Source organism: Eptatretus burgeri, chromosome 11, assembly GCF_056783735.1.
Source record: "Eptatretus burgeri isolate ZD-2024b chromosome 11, Ebu_testis_v1, whole genome shotgun sequence".
Lineage (NCBI taxonomy): Eukaryota > Metazoa > Chordata > Myxini > Myxiniformes > Myxinidae > Eptatretus > Eptatretus burgeri.
In genome coordinates, this window is record NC_140971.1 from 1,971,216 (window position 1) to 1,986,785 (window position 15,570).

General features: G+C 41.4%; 1 protein-coding gene across 6 annotated transcripts in view; it reads right to left on the reverse strand.

Annotated features, from left to right (window-relative positions):
- LOC147016291 (zinc finger Ran-binding domain-containing protein 2-like) overlaps positions 1 to 15,570 on the reverse strand; it is a 104,359-nt gene that overhangs the window by 5,495 nt on the left and 83,294 nt on the right. For 2 of the 6 annotated variants that reach the window (XM_085844883.1, XM_085844887.1), the window contains exons 7-8: positions 752 to 981; positions 1 to 324 (exon numbers count right to left, since the gene is read on the reverse strand). The exon at positions 1 to 324 is cut by the window's left edge. In XM_085844883.1, the coding sequence (XP_085701009.1) occupies positions 174 to 324; positions 752 to 981 (381 nt within the window). In that variant the 3' untranslated portion in view covers positions 1 to 173. Of the gene's footprint in view, positions 325 to 751; positions 982 to 7,809; positions 8,329 to 15,570 lie in introns of those variants that run through there. The other 4 variants (XM_085844882.1, XM_085844885.1, XM_085844884.1 and 1 more) reach the window with 4 other exon arrangements.

Genomic DNA, 15,570 nt, shown 5'->3' on the forward strand with positions numbered 1-15,570 from the left:
ACAAAAAAATTTTTTTTCTTTTCCTCTTATCCACTTTGCCAAACTATTTCTTTTACCTTTCACTCAAGCCTGTTCCACATCTATCATCACCATCACCCCCCCACCCTGCTTCCCCTGCCCCCCCCCCCTCAGCCCCAGTTTGCTCATTTTGATCCTCCCTACTCGACGGCTCATCATCCATTATCGACCGGCAACATCTCCCCCAACACCGAATCCCAAACACTGTAACCCTCATCCCATCTCTCCCTTCCCCCGTCTGTGTCCCTGTTACCATGGTACCTGCACCTTTCTTTCTCCCCCGTGGAGGCAGAGCCATGATGAGTGCTGCAAAGACACTCGCAAGGTCACTCAGGGGTCAGAAGACAAGATCAATGAGACTTGCATCATGATGCGACAAATCAAGTTTATGACTACCATGTAAAATATTCATAGTTATGGGGAAAGTTTGTTTTTGTAAAAGCAAGACTGAAGGAATGAAGGCAAAAAAACAACAACAACAAAAAACAAACAAACATGGTATGGTATTCCAAAAAATAAAAACATTTAGCACCATAATTACCTGCAGTAAAAACAGAGAACAGTTACATGGCTACAGATGAGATTGTACACGGCAGCCAGAATGAATTTGGGAATTATAACAACAAAGCAAAAGTACACAATGGAGAGGGAGAAACTGAGATATTGCAATTAAATTAAATTTTTAAAGGAAAACAAACAACAAAAGGAAGGCCTTCACTCATGCTTTACTCACCTGGTGTTCGATCCACTCGAGCCAGAGCGAGAGTGGGAAGAGCGCCGGCGGGGGGATTGGGAAGAACGTCGATGGGGAGAATGAGATCGAGAGGTCGAGCGAGATGACGAGCGAGATGCCGAAAGTCCACTTTCGCCGCTGCTGTCACTGCCGGCGAGGTCGTATTTGGAAGCGTCACCCTCTTCCTCATTGTCCTCACTATCATCCTCATCTTCATCTTCGTCTTCGTCCTGTGGAAAAATATTGGTCAAAAGAAAACATCCCACAAGTGTCTCCACCTCCACAAGAGGTGCAACAAATAATAAGGAAATGAGAAAAACTTGAAAGTGTAACTTCGACAAAAAGGTGAATTTGTGTTTGGTATTCAAATCAGAAAACACAACCGGCAAAACTCAGGGCCGACATTTCCACTACGGAGTAGTCTCCACCCAGGACCTTGCGGACATCATGTGCGGGGTTTCCTCAACAGGGGCAGAGGGCATCATGTGATTGAGGTAAGTAGATGATAATTGTTGCTTCTGGGACAACCATTCAAATGAATGGGGGAAAAAGGGAAAAACTTTCTGACCCAAGCACCAAAAGCTCAAAATGGGAGACACTTCCTCCCCACTATCCCCTTCCCTCCCATACAAGCAAATGAAAAATTGAGACACTGATTTAAACACTTCTCCCCCACCCCCAAACATAATCACAGTCCTTTTATATTTTCATTTTTCCCAAATAGCGAACCAATGCATATTCGTCCATGTTCTACTTTAGGGAATAACTTAATTTTCTTATAACATTCATTTCCATCGAGTATATTCACAAAGAATAACTTGGAACTTGGTTCTTGGTTTCAGTATCTTTGTTGAGCAAAGATGCTCAAAATCATTTGAAGCAAGGAGTTTTATTTTTGTGCCAAAATGAGTCAGTCCGGAGTCAATCAAGCTCCCTCGCCCGAAGCAAATATGCGACTCATTTCCTTTGTGTGAGACACCCGAAAAAACCCATTGTATTCTCCTTTCATTGACGTCATCAACTTACCTATTTAATACCAAACACGAACTTAGTATGTTTTATTCAGAATATGGAGTGTTCAAATGATTACTCCAACCTTGCAGATCAATTGTTTTCACAAGATGAGAGGTGAGATCCTTAAACCAATTCATTATTTGTTGTTTTATACAGAATTAAATCACTATACAACCAATAATTATTGTATGGTTTTTTTTCTGACAGGTTGTCCCCAACAACATCATCGTTGATAACTGATATTGAAAAAGAAGCCAACAACTATCATGAAGAATGGCAAAATATGAATGAAATCCTTATAGATCTTCAATCATTTTAAAGACAATTAAATGACATCATGTCTCGGATGTTGGAAGACCTTTCACATCCCCTGACGTTGAATAAGTCAAAAGAAAGGTGAGAAATCATCCCCCTGTCTCTCTCTCTGTTTGTCATCGTCTCTGCCTCTGTATCTCTCTCTCCACCCCTCCCTCTCCCCCCTCTCTCTGTGTCTCTGTCACTCTGTGTATGTCTCTCTGTCTCTGTGTTAATTCTTTTTTTTAATTTCAGTTTAAACGCCTCTCTGGTTGTACCTGGCACAAAACTGAATCTTCTGGAGGTCATGTTTTTTAATTTTTTTATATATTGTTTTCTTAATGTCATTATATAATTATCTTTATATACCCTAATGGCTTTTCTCCTTTTGTGTTGAATATAATATGGTGATCAAGTTTCAAAATGACAACGCTTCGGACTACTGGAAAAGAAGATTTTGTTCAATGTTTTCAATCTTATTTAATTATATTTGTTTTGTTTGCAATTATTTAATTCTTAACTACAAGAAAAGAATAAAGGTGTAAAGAGGGGGGGGTAGGGTTGTGGGGGGTAGCTGCCCCCCCCCAACGAACCACTACAACCCCTCATCCCACCCCCTCCCCTCCCCGTGTGTGTGTGTGTGGGGAAGGGTGGGGGTGGTATGAGGGGGTGTGGTGGGTCAAAGGTGGGGTGCACAAGGGGAAGGGGAGGGGTGGGATGAATGGGTGGGGCTTGTGTGTGTGTGGATGGGGCTTGTGTGGGTGTGGCTTGTGTGGATGTGGCTTGTGTGGATGTGGCTTGTGTGGATGTGGCTTGTGTGGATGTGGCTTGTGTGGATGTGGCTTGTGTGGATGTGGCTTGTGTGAGTGGAAACAAAGAAGGGGTGGAGCAATTTTTTAATTAAATAAACATGTTGTGTGTGGGGAACTAATAAAAAGAAATCACTAATCATGTGGAAATGATGGATGTGGGTGTGGCTTGTGGGGGGGGGATTTTATGTGGGTGTGGTTTGTGTGTGTGGGGCTTGTGGGGGAGGGGGATTTTGTGTGGTTGTGGTTTGTGTGGGTGGAGTCAACTTTTTAATTTTTTTCAATTTATTATCTTTGTCTTTTGTAATTCCTGTGAATAAAATGAATCTAAAATCTCTTCCACCTCCAAATCACATAACTTGAAAGTCCAAGGAACTGTACTGATTACATCAACAATTTTAAAAAGTTCATTTGTCCATCGCTTTGTATAACCTTTTTCAAAATGAGATTTCCAACTGTACATTCTTTCTATATCACCAACTTTGAACTTAGGCTTTATCATTAATCTCTTTTTCATATTTTTATTTTGTAAATGTTTGTGATGGTTTCATTTTTGTCGAGGTATGAATCGTATCATTGTACTTATCTACAATGTCTTGAATTACAGATAACCATTGTTGAGAACTTTTTTTATATAGTCTCTTTTAAAGTGCGATTGAAACACTCAATAACAACTTTTCCTTCATTAAAAGGTGCTGTATAATGTAATGCTGTTATTTTAAAGAAAATTCATAAATGTTTTGTTGTAGAACTCTGTACCCTCATCAGTCCACAATTTTTTAGGTTTTCTCTTGCTTTTATTAAATATCTGCTGAAAGGCTAACATAAGAGTATTACCTGTTTTGTTTTTTAAAAGGGACAACCCACACATATCTACTCCTCATTATCAATAACGGTTAAAGCATACTTACACCCCTCATGATTATTGAGTTCAATCAAATCAGCAGACCAGATATAATCAACTTCCTTGGAATAAATCTTCCTTCTATTAAACTTTGCGATTATTGGTTTATGTAATTCATCATCTCATTGCTCTTCAATCTTAATGACATCATGAGAGCCTATACGTTTTTTGAATTTCCAAGCCCAAGTTTCAATTTAGCACTGATCATCTTCTTCACGATGAACCGATCAACTTTTTCTCTCAAGGTTGGATTTTGTATTAAAGATAAATTGTACAACATTTCTCGATCCGCTTCGTGTTTTTCTTCCAATGTTGTGCTATTTCCATAATCAATATCGTGCCACATACACACTTCATCAACCCGATTGATAGGTTTGCGGCACGGTTTAGGATTGTCAGACTCATCTAATCTTATATTCAAGTTTGTTCCTGGACGACAGAAAGAATACCATGGTAGATGCAATTCCCCTGGTATTCCAGTTGTTGTAAATTTACTTCCTGATAAAAACTTTTGTACATCTCCCCCTCATTTGTGTTTGGTGATGAATTTACTCTTTTTCGAGCCACACACTGAACACGTGTCTTTATGTGTAATCCTATTATTTTTACTTTTAACATAGGAGATAATTTTACTCTTGGTTTTCTTCTTACATTTGAGACAATAACTCATTTATTTATGTGAAAAATTCCAACAGAGTGCGAAAACCTTTTTAGTTTCCAACATGCACATTTGAATCTTGATTTTTAAAACATAAAGAATCCTGAGAAATGTCTTCACACTCTCCTCCATGAATTTAAGAAAAAAAATGTAAAACTTTAATTTACACCAACATTTTAATTTTTTTTTTTTTTATTTACAACATTTTAATCATTTACACCAACATCATCAATAATATGTTTTCCTTATTTCTCTTCTATATCTCCACTTTCTCGTTTAAATCTCCCTGAAATCGATGTTAATACTCGACGCATATATTTCTCAGTGTGTTGAGATTGATTTATTTTCAGTAAATACCTTTGATCTTTTTATAATCTCACTGGTTTCCATATTTTTATATATATTTATTCTCTCTCTTTCCTCCCTCTCCCTCTCCTCCTCCTCCTCCTCCTCTCTCTTCTCAATCTCCTCCTCTCTCTTCTCTCTCCTCCTCTCTCTTCTCCCTCTCCTCCTCCTCCTCCTCCTCACTCTTCTCAATCTCATCCTCTCTCTTCTCTCTCCTCCTCTCTCTTCTCCCTCTCCTCCTTCTCCTCCTCCTCTCTCTTCTCCCTCTTCTCAATCTCCTCCTCTCTCTTCTCAATCTCCTCCTTCCTTTTCTCCCTCTCCTCCTCCTCCTCTCTCTTCTCCCTCTTCTCCCTCTCCTCCTTCTCTCTTGCCTCAGTTTCTTCAACTCTTTCCTCATCCCTCACTATCCTTGAACCACTTTCACCCCCATCGAATTTCATTCATACATTCATCTGGATTCTGCGATACTCTTGCATCCACAATTATTTTTCTCAAAATAGGAAACCAATAAGATTTGTTGATGATTTCTAAAAGAGTTTATCTTTTATCACCTTTAGAAGTTCATTTTTATTTAATATTTTAATGAAATCTCTATTTGTGGGTTTTTTAATATCAGTAAAAGGCCAGTTCTTAATTGAAAAATGCTGGTGTCTATGGTCCAATTCATAAGGAATGTAAAATCTAACACCCTTTTCTTGTAGGTATCATTGAAGACTCAAATTATAATTTTCTTGAAGCCTTCTTGCTGTCATTTATGCATCAGAAATATATGATATATTAATATGATGACACGTAATACTGTTGCGCGGCCGGGTATCGGCGACGAGCACGACCGTGAGATGGAGCTGCAGGATCGACTCCACCGATCACCCAGAATTTATAGGTCGTCACTCCGGATAACTCCGGAGCCGATGGGTCCCTTATCGGACCGAAGTTCGCCAATAGGTCGACCACGTGGGGTAGCGTCGATTGCCAATTTCAATTTACCTAAATACCCACGTCGTCCAACTACCGGGGAAATTCACCCTCGACGGCGCCCGTACGGAACGAGCCGCTAGCGTACTCGAACCGGGTGCGACCGGAGCGGATGGTCACCGAGCTTCCGTCGGTCCAAATATCCCTTTACAGCGGCAACAGCCTGGCTAATTCTCCAACTCGCACAGTGTCAAACCAATAAAAGAAAGACAAAAACGAACCGATACATTTAACACATGGGTTTATTTATAATGGAGCAGGGGGGCACGTAAGAAGCAGAGTTATCCGAATATAAGAGGCACACATGTACAGCAAGGCACTTATACAATCACTACTTACTAGACTGGCGCCACACACACACACACACACACACACACACACACACACACACACACACACACACACACACACACACACACACACACACACACACACAAGAAACGGACCCAAAGTGCTCTTTTTTGAGGCCTCGGAGGCCTTTTTTTTTGAGGATCGGAGGGAAAGGGTGAGCTGAAGACCAGTTTCTGCCTTGGACCTGTCCACCTCGTGTGGTCTTCACGCTGAGTCGAACCGGGCACCAGCGAGAGGCGAGCTGAATCCAGTGGCAGGGATGCGGCGCGCAACCCCCGCGGCTCTCATGGGGGAATGGTGTCTCTCAGGCTCTCAAGCTCTTGATCATGAGGAGGAGGAGGAGGAGGAAGAGAGGATATCAGTCCGAACGCGCCGCACCCTTATTCACCCTGTCTCCAGGGGGGGGGAAACGCCTCCACCCCGCCCGCTCTCCCTCACTGGACGGTTTTGGCACGCAGAACTGCTCGTCGCCGTGTCATTGGCCAAAACGAGCGGCAAGTCCATTGATTGGCCCGGGGGCATGGTGACGTCACGCGGACCCCTTTCCTCCTGTCGCGGGATCCGGTTGGCAGAGCGGCGATCACCCCACCCGTAGCACGCTGATTGGTCGGGGGCCGTCACGAGGCCCCTCCTTGAACTCCGCCTTCTTCCAAAGGACCGCCCCTCCAACAGGAAGTTCAGAAACATGGTTCTGCGTGGGCTCCGCCCACCGAACAGCCAGAGGAACTGTATTCTGCGTGGGCTCCGCCTACGTATGTGCTGACACGCACGTAGGCATGGCGTCGGCCAGAGCGAGGTGAAGGTGATGCTGGCGTTGTCGTAGTTGTGAGGGGTGTAAAGAATGAAAGAAAACCCTGACTATCAAAGTAACTCACAGCGCAAGTACATTTATTCACCCATAAGACGAGGGAAAGGGAGCTATCCATCCACATTCACTTTTCGAAATAACTGAGCTATAGGACCTGAATGTTGTGTGCTCATGGCTTCCAGATTCGCAACAATACCACCCTCATCTTCCTGTTGTTAAATCAGTTTGTATTCCTCAGCTTTGTATAATTATCTAATTTCCTTCCTTCTTTGTCATATAAACAATTGCTTCACCATCATATAATTTCATCTTCCCAAAATCATGTATTTGTTGTTTGCTAATTGTGCTTCCACATATCTCCTGATTCTTACCAAGAGGATAATATTATTCTTTACGAGACTGATAAAAATCGTGTTGGTCTTCTGGGTTGAATGAAAAAGACCAATTATATCCTAAATCACACATATTATATCTCCATTTCTCTATTCTCAGATAACTATACTTCCTTCTTTATAAAATTCAATACTTCCGGTTCTGGGTTTGGAGCGTTAGCAGGTCTCCTTCAGGGCTCTCTGCTGACGATCTCAAAGTTAAGTTTCCGGTCGTTACCTGTCCCGTTTTAACTGTTTATTTTCTCACCTGCATGTTACTGTGTGCTCCTAGTTCGGTTTTGTTTCAAAAATCGTGCTATATTGTGAGTTTTCTTCAACCTTGTCTGACAGAGTGCTTGAGGCCTTCCCATCGTTCCCCTCAGTGTACGATCGTGTTTATTTGTATTTTCTGCCCATTACCTTCAATTTCTATCTTCCCCACTTTCCCAACGTCCCCCATCCCTCCCAACTAAACACTCTATTTCTTGTCTTATATATATATATCTAAAAAAAAACAAAAAAAAACTACCTTTCTCCTTGCACACTCGCAAGTCTCGAATCTTCTTCTTCTTCTTCTTCTTCTTCTTCTTCTTCTTTATCCTCCTCTTCTTCTTCCTCCTGCCAGCACACCATCTTTATTATACTGAGCTGACCCTCTCTCGCCATTACCTTCACGATTTCTTCTGATCTACAACCTTCCATTCCCGAATCTAACCTGTTCATCAAAAATACATCAAAAAATAATAATCTTCCTTGTATCCTTTCAATCTCCACACCTCCTGTAACCACGTGTCTCTCTCTACTCTTCCTGGTACTTTTCATCGACCCAGCAGCTTCACACTGCATTTACCGTCCAAATTCACCACATACTTCCACGATTTTACTTCAACCTTCCCTTTTCCAAATGTTATGCAATCCTTATTTAAAATAAATAATTTCACTTTTGACGATACACCTCCCAGAGCCAAGTGCTTCTCTCATAACCACGTGATCTGTTTCGACCCCGTGCGTTTATCGATCCAATTTCACCATTCACCTCACAATTTTTTCGACAACACTTCCATGACCTAATCTGATGAAAACTCTCTCAAACAATAAAAATAATAATAATAATAATAATAATAATAATAAAAACGATCTCTTATAATGCTTCATCTTCCTCTTTCACACATGTAGTTCTCTTTACGATATCATAATGCACTACTCTTCGACGATTGAAACAGACTGCTCTCAATTGAACCTCTCTTTCATACCTTGCCTAAAAAATCCAACTGTAACAGCGTTTCTTCTCTCCATTCTCTGAATTTGCCTTTATTGCATCCATCAAGAAACATGTTTAATCGCATCTCGAACCTAAAACATTAAAAAAAAACAGTTTGCTCTGAATGTTCGCTTTCCATCAACCATTCTTTTTTTTCCAATTTCAGTGCCAACTCACCCCTCTCACCCCTCACTCTCAAAGCAACCATCCCACTCTTCTCCCTCCAAGCCTCCCTCTCACCTCTCTCAAAAACTCCCTCCTCACCTTTCTCCCACCATTCACCCCCTAACTCATCCTTCTCAAAGTTCCCCCCCCCTCATCCACAAAGCTGCCTCCTTCCACTGCCCTCTGACCTCCATCTCTTCACTCCACCTCCTCAAATTCTCAACTGCCTTCTTCCCCCTCTCTTGTCCGCCCCACCCCCCAGCACCACAGAGCCTTTTCAACTCCTCATCCGGCCCCCTCCCCAAGCTATTCTGCAATCCCCCACACTCTTTCAACAACCCTCCTTACCTCCCCCTCTTCCCTTGTTTGGGCCCTCCCCCTCCCCTCCCACCCCCTGCACCCAAAGCCTCCTCCCCTCCCTCTTCATTAACAGTGTGGACCTCACATATCCAGGGCCTTCGCTCAAACCTTTCAGATCTTTCCATACAGGTTGCCACTGACAAACCAGACATAATCTGCCAAACAGAAACTTTCCTCCCTCAAGACGTCTCGGACTCCCAAGTATCTCTCCCTGGTTACTCCCTTCTCCGGTATGACAGACCAGAGCCTCGTCCTGGTGGAGGAGTTGCACTCTTCATCAAAGACTCTATTCCTCACTCTCCATGCACTGCCCTCACTCCCCCACATCCCCAGGAATACCTCTGGCTACGGCTTCCCCTCCACTCCCACCTCATGTTTATATGTGTACTGTACCATCCACCCAACAATGATGACTCCATCAACACCTCACTATCCGAAAACATGGACCAACTTCTATCTTCTCATCCAAACTCTTTCTTCCTCATATGTGGTGATTTCAATTGTCATCATGCCAGTTGGCGAGGTGTGGGAACCTCTCGCACCTGTCATGGCACTTCAGCAAAAGCTTTCTGCGACTCATTGGGACTGACTCAATCGGTCAACTTCCCGACCCGGATCTCAACCAATGGAACTCCTTCTCTTCTGGATCTGATTTTGACAAATTTCCCTGACAATAGCTGCTGCTCTTCCTCCGCTCCAATCGGTTCTTCTGACCACATCCTTATAAAAGTGGACATCTCTCTGGCAATTATCAGAGAACCACCTGAGTGCCGTCGAGTCTGGCATTTCACTCAAGCCGACTGGCAGGGTCTCCAAGCAACCATCAAACTTATAGACTGGTCTCCTATCGCTACTTTCTCCAACATCAACTCATTCTGGGAATTCTTTCAAAGAAACTTGCTCTCCCTCATACACAGATTTATCCCCTCTTATCTTCAGTTGTCCTACCTTCCTCCCACCCTTGGTTCACTGAAGGTTGTGGCGAAGCAGTTGTCCTGAAACAACTTGCCTTTGCCTCATGGAAAGCAAACCCAACTGAGGGTAATCTCAGTTCTTTCCATAAAGCTCAGAACAAGTGTGTATCTACCCTCAGGAGAGACAGAAAACATCTTTCTAAGCTCAAGTTTGAACTTTCAAACCTCTCTCCCTCCTCAAAATCCTGGTGGCATCGAATCAAATCTGTTGCTGGTATATGTTCCCCCTCCATCCCCACCCATACCTCAAATGGCTGCACTGCTGATACCGCACGTGAAAAGGCTGAATGCCTAAACTCGGTGTTTGCAGCAAAATCTTGTGTCCAAAACCCATTGCTTTCTTGACCCACCTTACCCAGTCGCACCCAACTGTCCCTGGACTCTGTGTCCTTTTCTCGTGACAAAGTGGAGAGCTTGCTGTCAAACCTCGACTCAGATTCTGTAACCGGTCCAGACGGCATCAGCCCACGTGTCTAAAAAACAGGCTCTTCTGCTCTTGCTCACCCTCTCTCTCTCTCTGTTCTATTCACCCTCTGATTTGCTCAAGGTCATCTGCCATATGCTTGGAAATCAGCAAACATCACTGCCCTGCATAAAAAGGTGCAAAAACAGATCCCTGCAACAACAGACCAATCAGCCTTCGCCCAATCATCAGCAAGGTTATGGAATCAATCATCGGTTCAGACATTAAATCCTTCCTCTTCTCCAATGGCTTGATTTCCGATCATCAATTTCGTTTCAGACCAGGTCACTCTACCCTGGATATGCTGCTTCTGCTCTCCCAACAATGGATGAAGGTCCTCAATGCCAGACATGAAATCCGAGCCGTATCCCTGGACATACCACGTGCTTTTGACACGGTCTGGCACCCTGCCCTGCTCACCAAACTCTTTTCCAATGGTATCCAAGGCCATCTCCACTCATGGCTCGCAGACTTCCTCTCCTGTTGCAGTCAACGTGTGGCCCTAAATGGAGTTCTTTCATCCCCTCTTCCTGTCTAGGCAGGAGTTCCTCAAGGTAGCGTTCTGGGCCCTGTTCTTTTTCTGGTTTTCATAAATGATCTCTCCGACTCTGGAAAATCCTCTATATCTCTTTGCTGATGACTCCACCCTCTGCCGTACCATCGATCATCCCTCAGACCGGCAAGCAGCAGCTTCTTCGCTCATTGCAGATCTGGGTAAAATCACAAACTGGTCCAACACGTGGAACATGTCTTTCAATCCAGACAAATCTCACACTCTCACTATGTCTCTCCGAAAGCACCGTTTAGAAAACCCCCCATCCACTTTCTCAACAATCCTCTGGAAGAAGTCCTTTCTTTCAAGCTTCTGGGTCTCACTATCTGCCATGACCTTTCCTGGGAAAGCCACATTTCAAACCTCGCCTCCAAAGCCAGTCGCCGACTGGGAATCCTCCGTCGTGCAGTCCTTCCTCAGCCCACCTGAGCTCCTGACCACTTACAAAGCTTTCGTCTGCAGCCTGATGGAGTACTGCTCTCCCCTTTGGGCTGGTGCTCCTGCCTCCCACCTTTCTCGGCTTCACGCTGTGGAAACCAAGGAATTTCGGATCATTGGCATCTCCCACAATGAGGCTGAGTCTTTGGGCCTCTCACTCTCTCACCACTGGCTGGTCGGTGGTCTTTCTGTCTTCTACCGTCTCCTCTCCAGCCTCGCCCCCCCCCCTGTTCTCTTGCGATTTGTCCCCACCACATTTCCGCAGGGCGCTCAAGGCCCGCCAACAACCCCCTTCTGGTAAAACTACCAAAATCACGAATCACTGCTCACCTTCACTATTTCATTCCTCTTTTTTCCCACCTTTGGAATAAACTCCCTCACTCTATTCAATCCCATTCTTCCCTCCAGTCCTTCAAAACAGCTGTTCACCACCACCTCTTATCATCCCCCATCCAAATACTCGATCTTTTCTACCCCCGATAATCCACCCAAGCCCACCTCCTTCAAATTCCCTGCTTTCCTTCCTGAAAGTCCCTGTAATGTCCATCTTGTATTCCCCATGTTCCCCACCCCAACCCTCTCCCTTCCACAGATCTCCTCATGTCTCTGTTCCCCACTGTTTTGTCCTTCCCACTCCCACCCCTCTTGTCTCATGCCCCCCTTGCTGTGTGTTGTGTGTTAGCTCTCACATGAGCCTCGACAAGGTATACAAAAAATTAAAAAAAAAAGCAGATAATTGAATTTAATTAGAAAAGGTGTCTGGTTTGTTGTACCAGGTGTTTTGGTTGTAAATTCTACTTGTTTGGCAAAACGTGCTGTTTTATTTAAGGATATATATTGTGATAAATCACTTAATCTTTCCAAGTCATTCGCATCAGTCGGGCTGAGATAATTAATGCTTAATTTATAAGCATTTTTCATATTAATATTTTTTGCTGTTCTATATTTCTGTTGTTCGGCCTGTGCCTTTGTGTAATAATTTGATAAATCAATATCCAGTTCTTGGGATACACCAAATATAGAACCATCTTTTCCAACATAAGTCATTTATATTAGATTAAAAATAATATCTTAAAAAAATTATTTTTGTTGAGTGGAAATAACACATATAGACATAATTGACCACAACACTTGGAATTTAATTCTTGGACTTAAAATGTTTGATAAACACCATTCTGTAAGAATTTTATGACTTCAACAGGTGGTGGAAGACCATAACTATCAAAATAATATTTAACCTGATTATTATAAATACAAACCCAATGAGAACCGTTTCCATTATTATCTTCTAAATTCATAATAATATTCTTTGTATATTTCGGAAAGTTTATTAACTCATCTCTCATACATATAACCACATTATCAATTTTTAATTTCTCACAATATTTGACAAGTTCTAAATTTGATGTTGTATTTTTTCCAAATTCTTTAAACCACTCATCAATGCTCATTTATTTATGAGAAAAATATAATCCATTACCCCTTTTCGTTAATTTTACAACTGCTTGTGAAATAGAAGAAAGCATATCTCCAACTAACAATCTCGCTTTAACAGGCAGACTTTAAAGTTTTTCAGCAAAATCTACAATTACACCACTTCCACTAATTTGTTTCTCCAACTCTTTGTTATGTCTTTCCAATCATTTTTGAGCCCAGAGTTGAGCCTTCCTTTCGTTGGCAGTTTTCACGGCTGCTGAAATACCACCCGTCAATGCTCCAGCCGCACTTAAACCAGCAAATAAAGGAATTAGAAATGGGAGAAATTCTCCACTCATCTCTCTTATTGAATATTTCTTCAACATTGGTTTTGCCATTTTAATTTTAAGCGAGCCAGGATCATTCAAGATTTTCACCTGTTCTCTTGTGAGCAATACATCAATTCTTACTGCTCCTTTTCTCTGAATTGTATTAACATTAATCATACAAGGCTTTTGATTTTGAATACAAGATGATAGTTTATGAAGATTGATTTGATTAACATATACCCCAGTTAGCACTTTACTACTCATTTATTTATCAAAAAAAATTCTGTGAGACTAATCATAACAATTATCTGTATTAATCTGTAATTCTGTTTCTTCCAAAAGCAAACAATATGGATCAACTTCTTCACTCTCTCCTCTTTCAATGTATAGGGAAGTATCCACTCGATTAGACTTTATAGTTTCCTTTTGAGCACTCAGGTTAATCGCATAGATCGTATACAGACTTTTAAATGCTGTCATATCCAAAATGGGTTCTTTATTTCCATTGCTTTCACACACCTTTTGGTAAGACTTGTATGCTTCAGCATAATCATTTTTTCCAAATTAATTTCCAATCCATCTCGTGGATAAAATATTCCATATCGAGAAACGCGAAGTTGTTTCACCTCAGAATTATCACTCAACGCATTATTGTTATCAGTAGCAGTGTCACCATTTGTTTTTGTTTTTTAATGAGCCACAGATATCGTGGCTTTCCTTCCAGAACACCCAAATTCCACGTGTAAATGGTTTGGTTCAGTTTAATGTGTTGGCATCTTCTTTTAAGGTATGATACATTGAGTGGTTTCTTTGAGTTAAGTCTTCTATTCAACATCTCTTCTGTTTTAAGATTTGGAGTATATTCACTGATATACCAACTAATTTCATGATTAACAAATTTATTCTGATCAGCAAAAGCATTAGCCACACCAAAAAGCAATCTATTTTCATTATCATTCCTCTGCAGTTGAAATCTAATTTTAAGACCATACAGAACTTTATCATGATCACAAAATTCAAATATACCTTTAAAAGGAACTGCCACAGTAAAACTATTACCTGTTTTTGTATCATCATTATACATTCCTTTTCTTTGACGAAATCCAGGGTCTGTGTTTGTTCCCATTGCCACATCAGGAATAAAACCTTCGACAGCTCCCTTTCCCATTCTATCACTAAATGAATATAGTGTAAATTTCATCATTTCAGATGTAGCAGACATCATCAACTGCTTCAACTTCTTGTGTTCCAATATACAAACGAACACGATCAAACATTTTCCAGAAGAAATCATTTACGAGTGTAGCGTTTGTGTTATTCGCAGCCTTAGTGAATGTAAATTTACACAACAAGAAACTTTTGGCTCGATTCAAATAAGTTTGTTGATTATTTATTTCAAAACTTTTTGTTCCATTTGTATTCCAGTATGTTCCAGTTATGGCATTTACCTTGAAGTAGTCTTCTTTTTTAGTAGAGTTTGAGATGATAATGGGATCATCCAAATCATAGATACTATCAATTGCTTCCATACTTGTATTTATTTAGGAAAAAAGATGTTAAAACTTTTGAAACCCTGACCCAAGTATTGGAATTATTTTCTGTCGTTCTTGGGGAGACAATTGAGTTTTGCCTTTCTTAATTTCTTTAATTGCTTGCAATTTATGGGATTCCTTTTGGGCATCTTTTATACTCTTTATAGTACCCGCTACATTTCCCACAGCAGAAGCAGTTTAACCAATTAGGTCTTTATGTTTCAGAACCTCTACCCATTAGAGTATCAATTATCCCATCTCCTCTTTTCTAGATTGATGTCCTACACCCCTTTGTCTCTGCGGTTTATAGTATCCTCTATCAAGATACATACCTTCACCTTTATAGTGTGGGGAAAGGAACATCCCACCCCTGTAATTATTGTATATTTTCCCAACTCATGTTTCCTCACAATAAGCATTCTATTTATTTATTGGAAAACTTCACGTGGGTGAATTCTGATGGTTATAATTTCTCCATTTAAAGAAATCGTGATTATCTTGGTCAGTTATCTTAAAATTTACTCTGTATATGGTTTTTCCTGACAGGAAGATATACCAGATTTTTGGGTTCCATATTGAATTTATCACCAATTGGGGTTAAGTATGCACTGAATGAAAATATTGTATTTGTTCTCATTCCATCATGATAAGCACCATCAATCATATCACAGTGAATTAATACCGAATTTATGCCTGAGGATATTTGAATGACATTTTCACTGTAAAACGTCCCATTAGTTTTGATCTTTTTTTCAGGAGAAACCCAATAACTCTCTAAATAAATTATTAATTGTGAAAT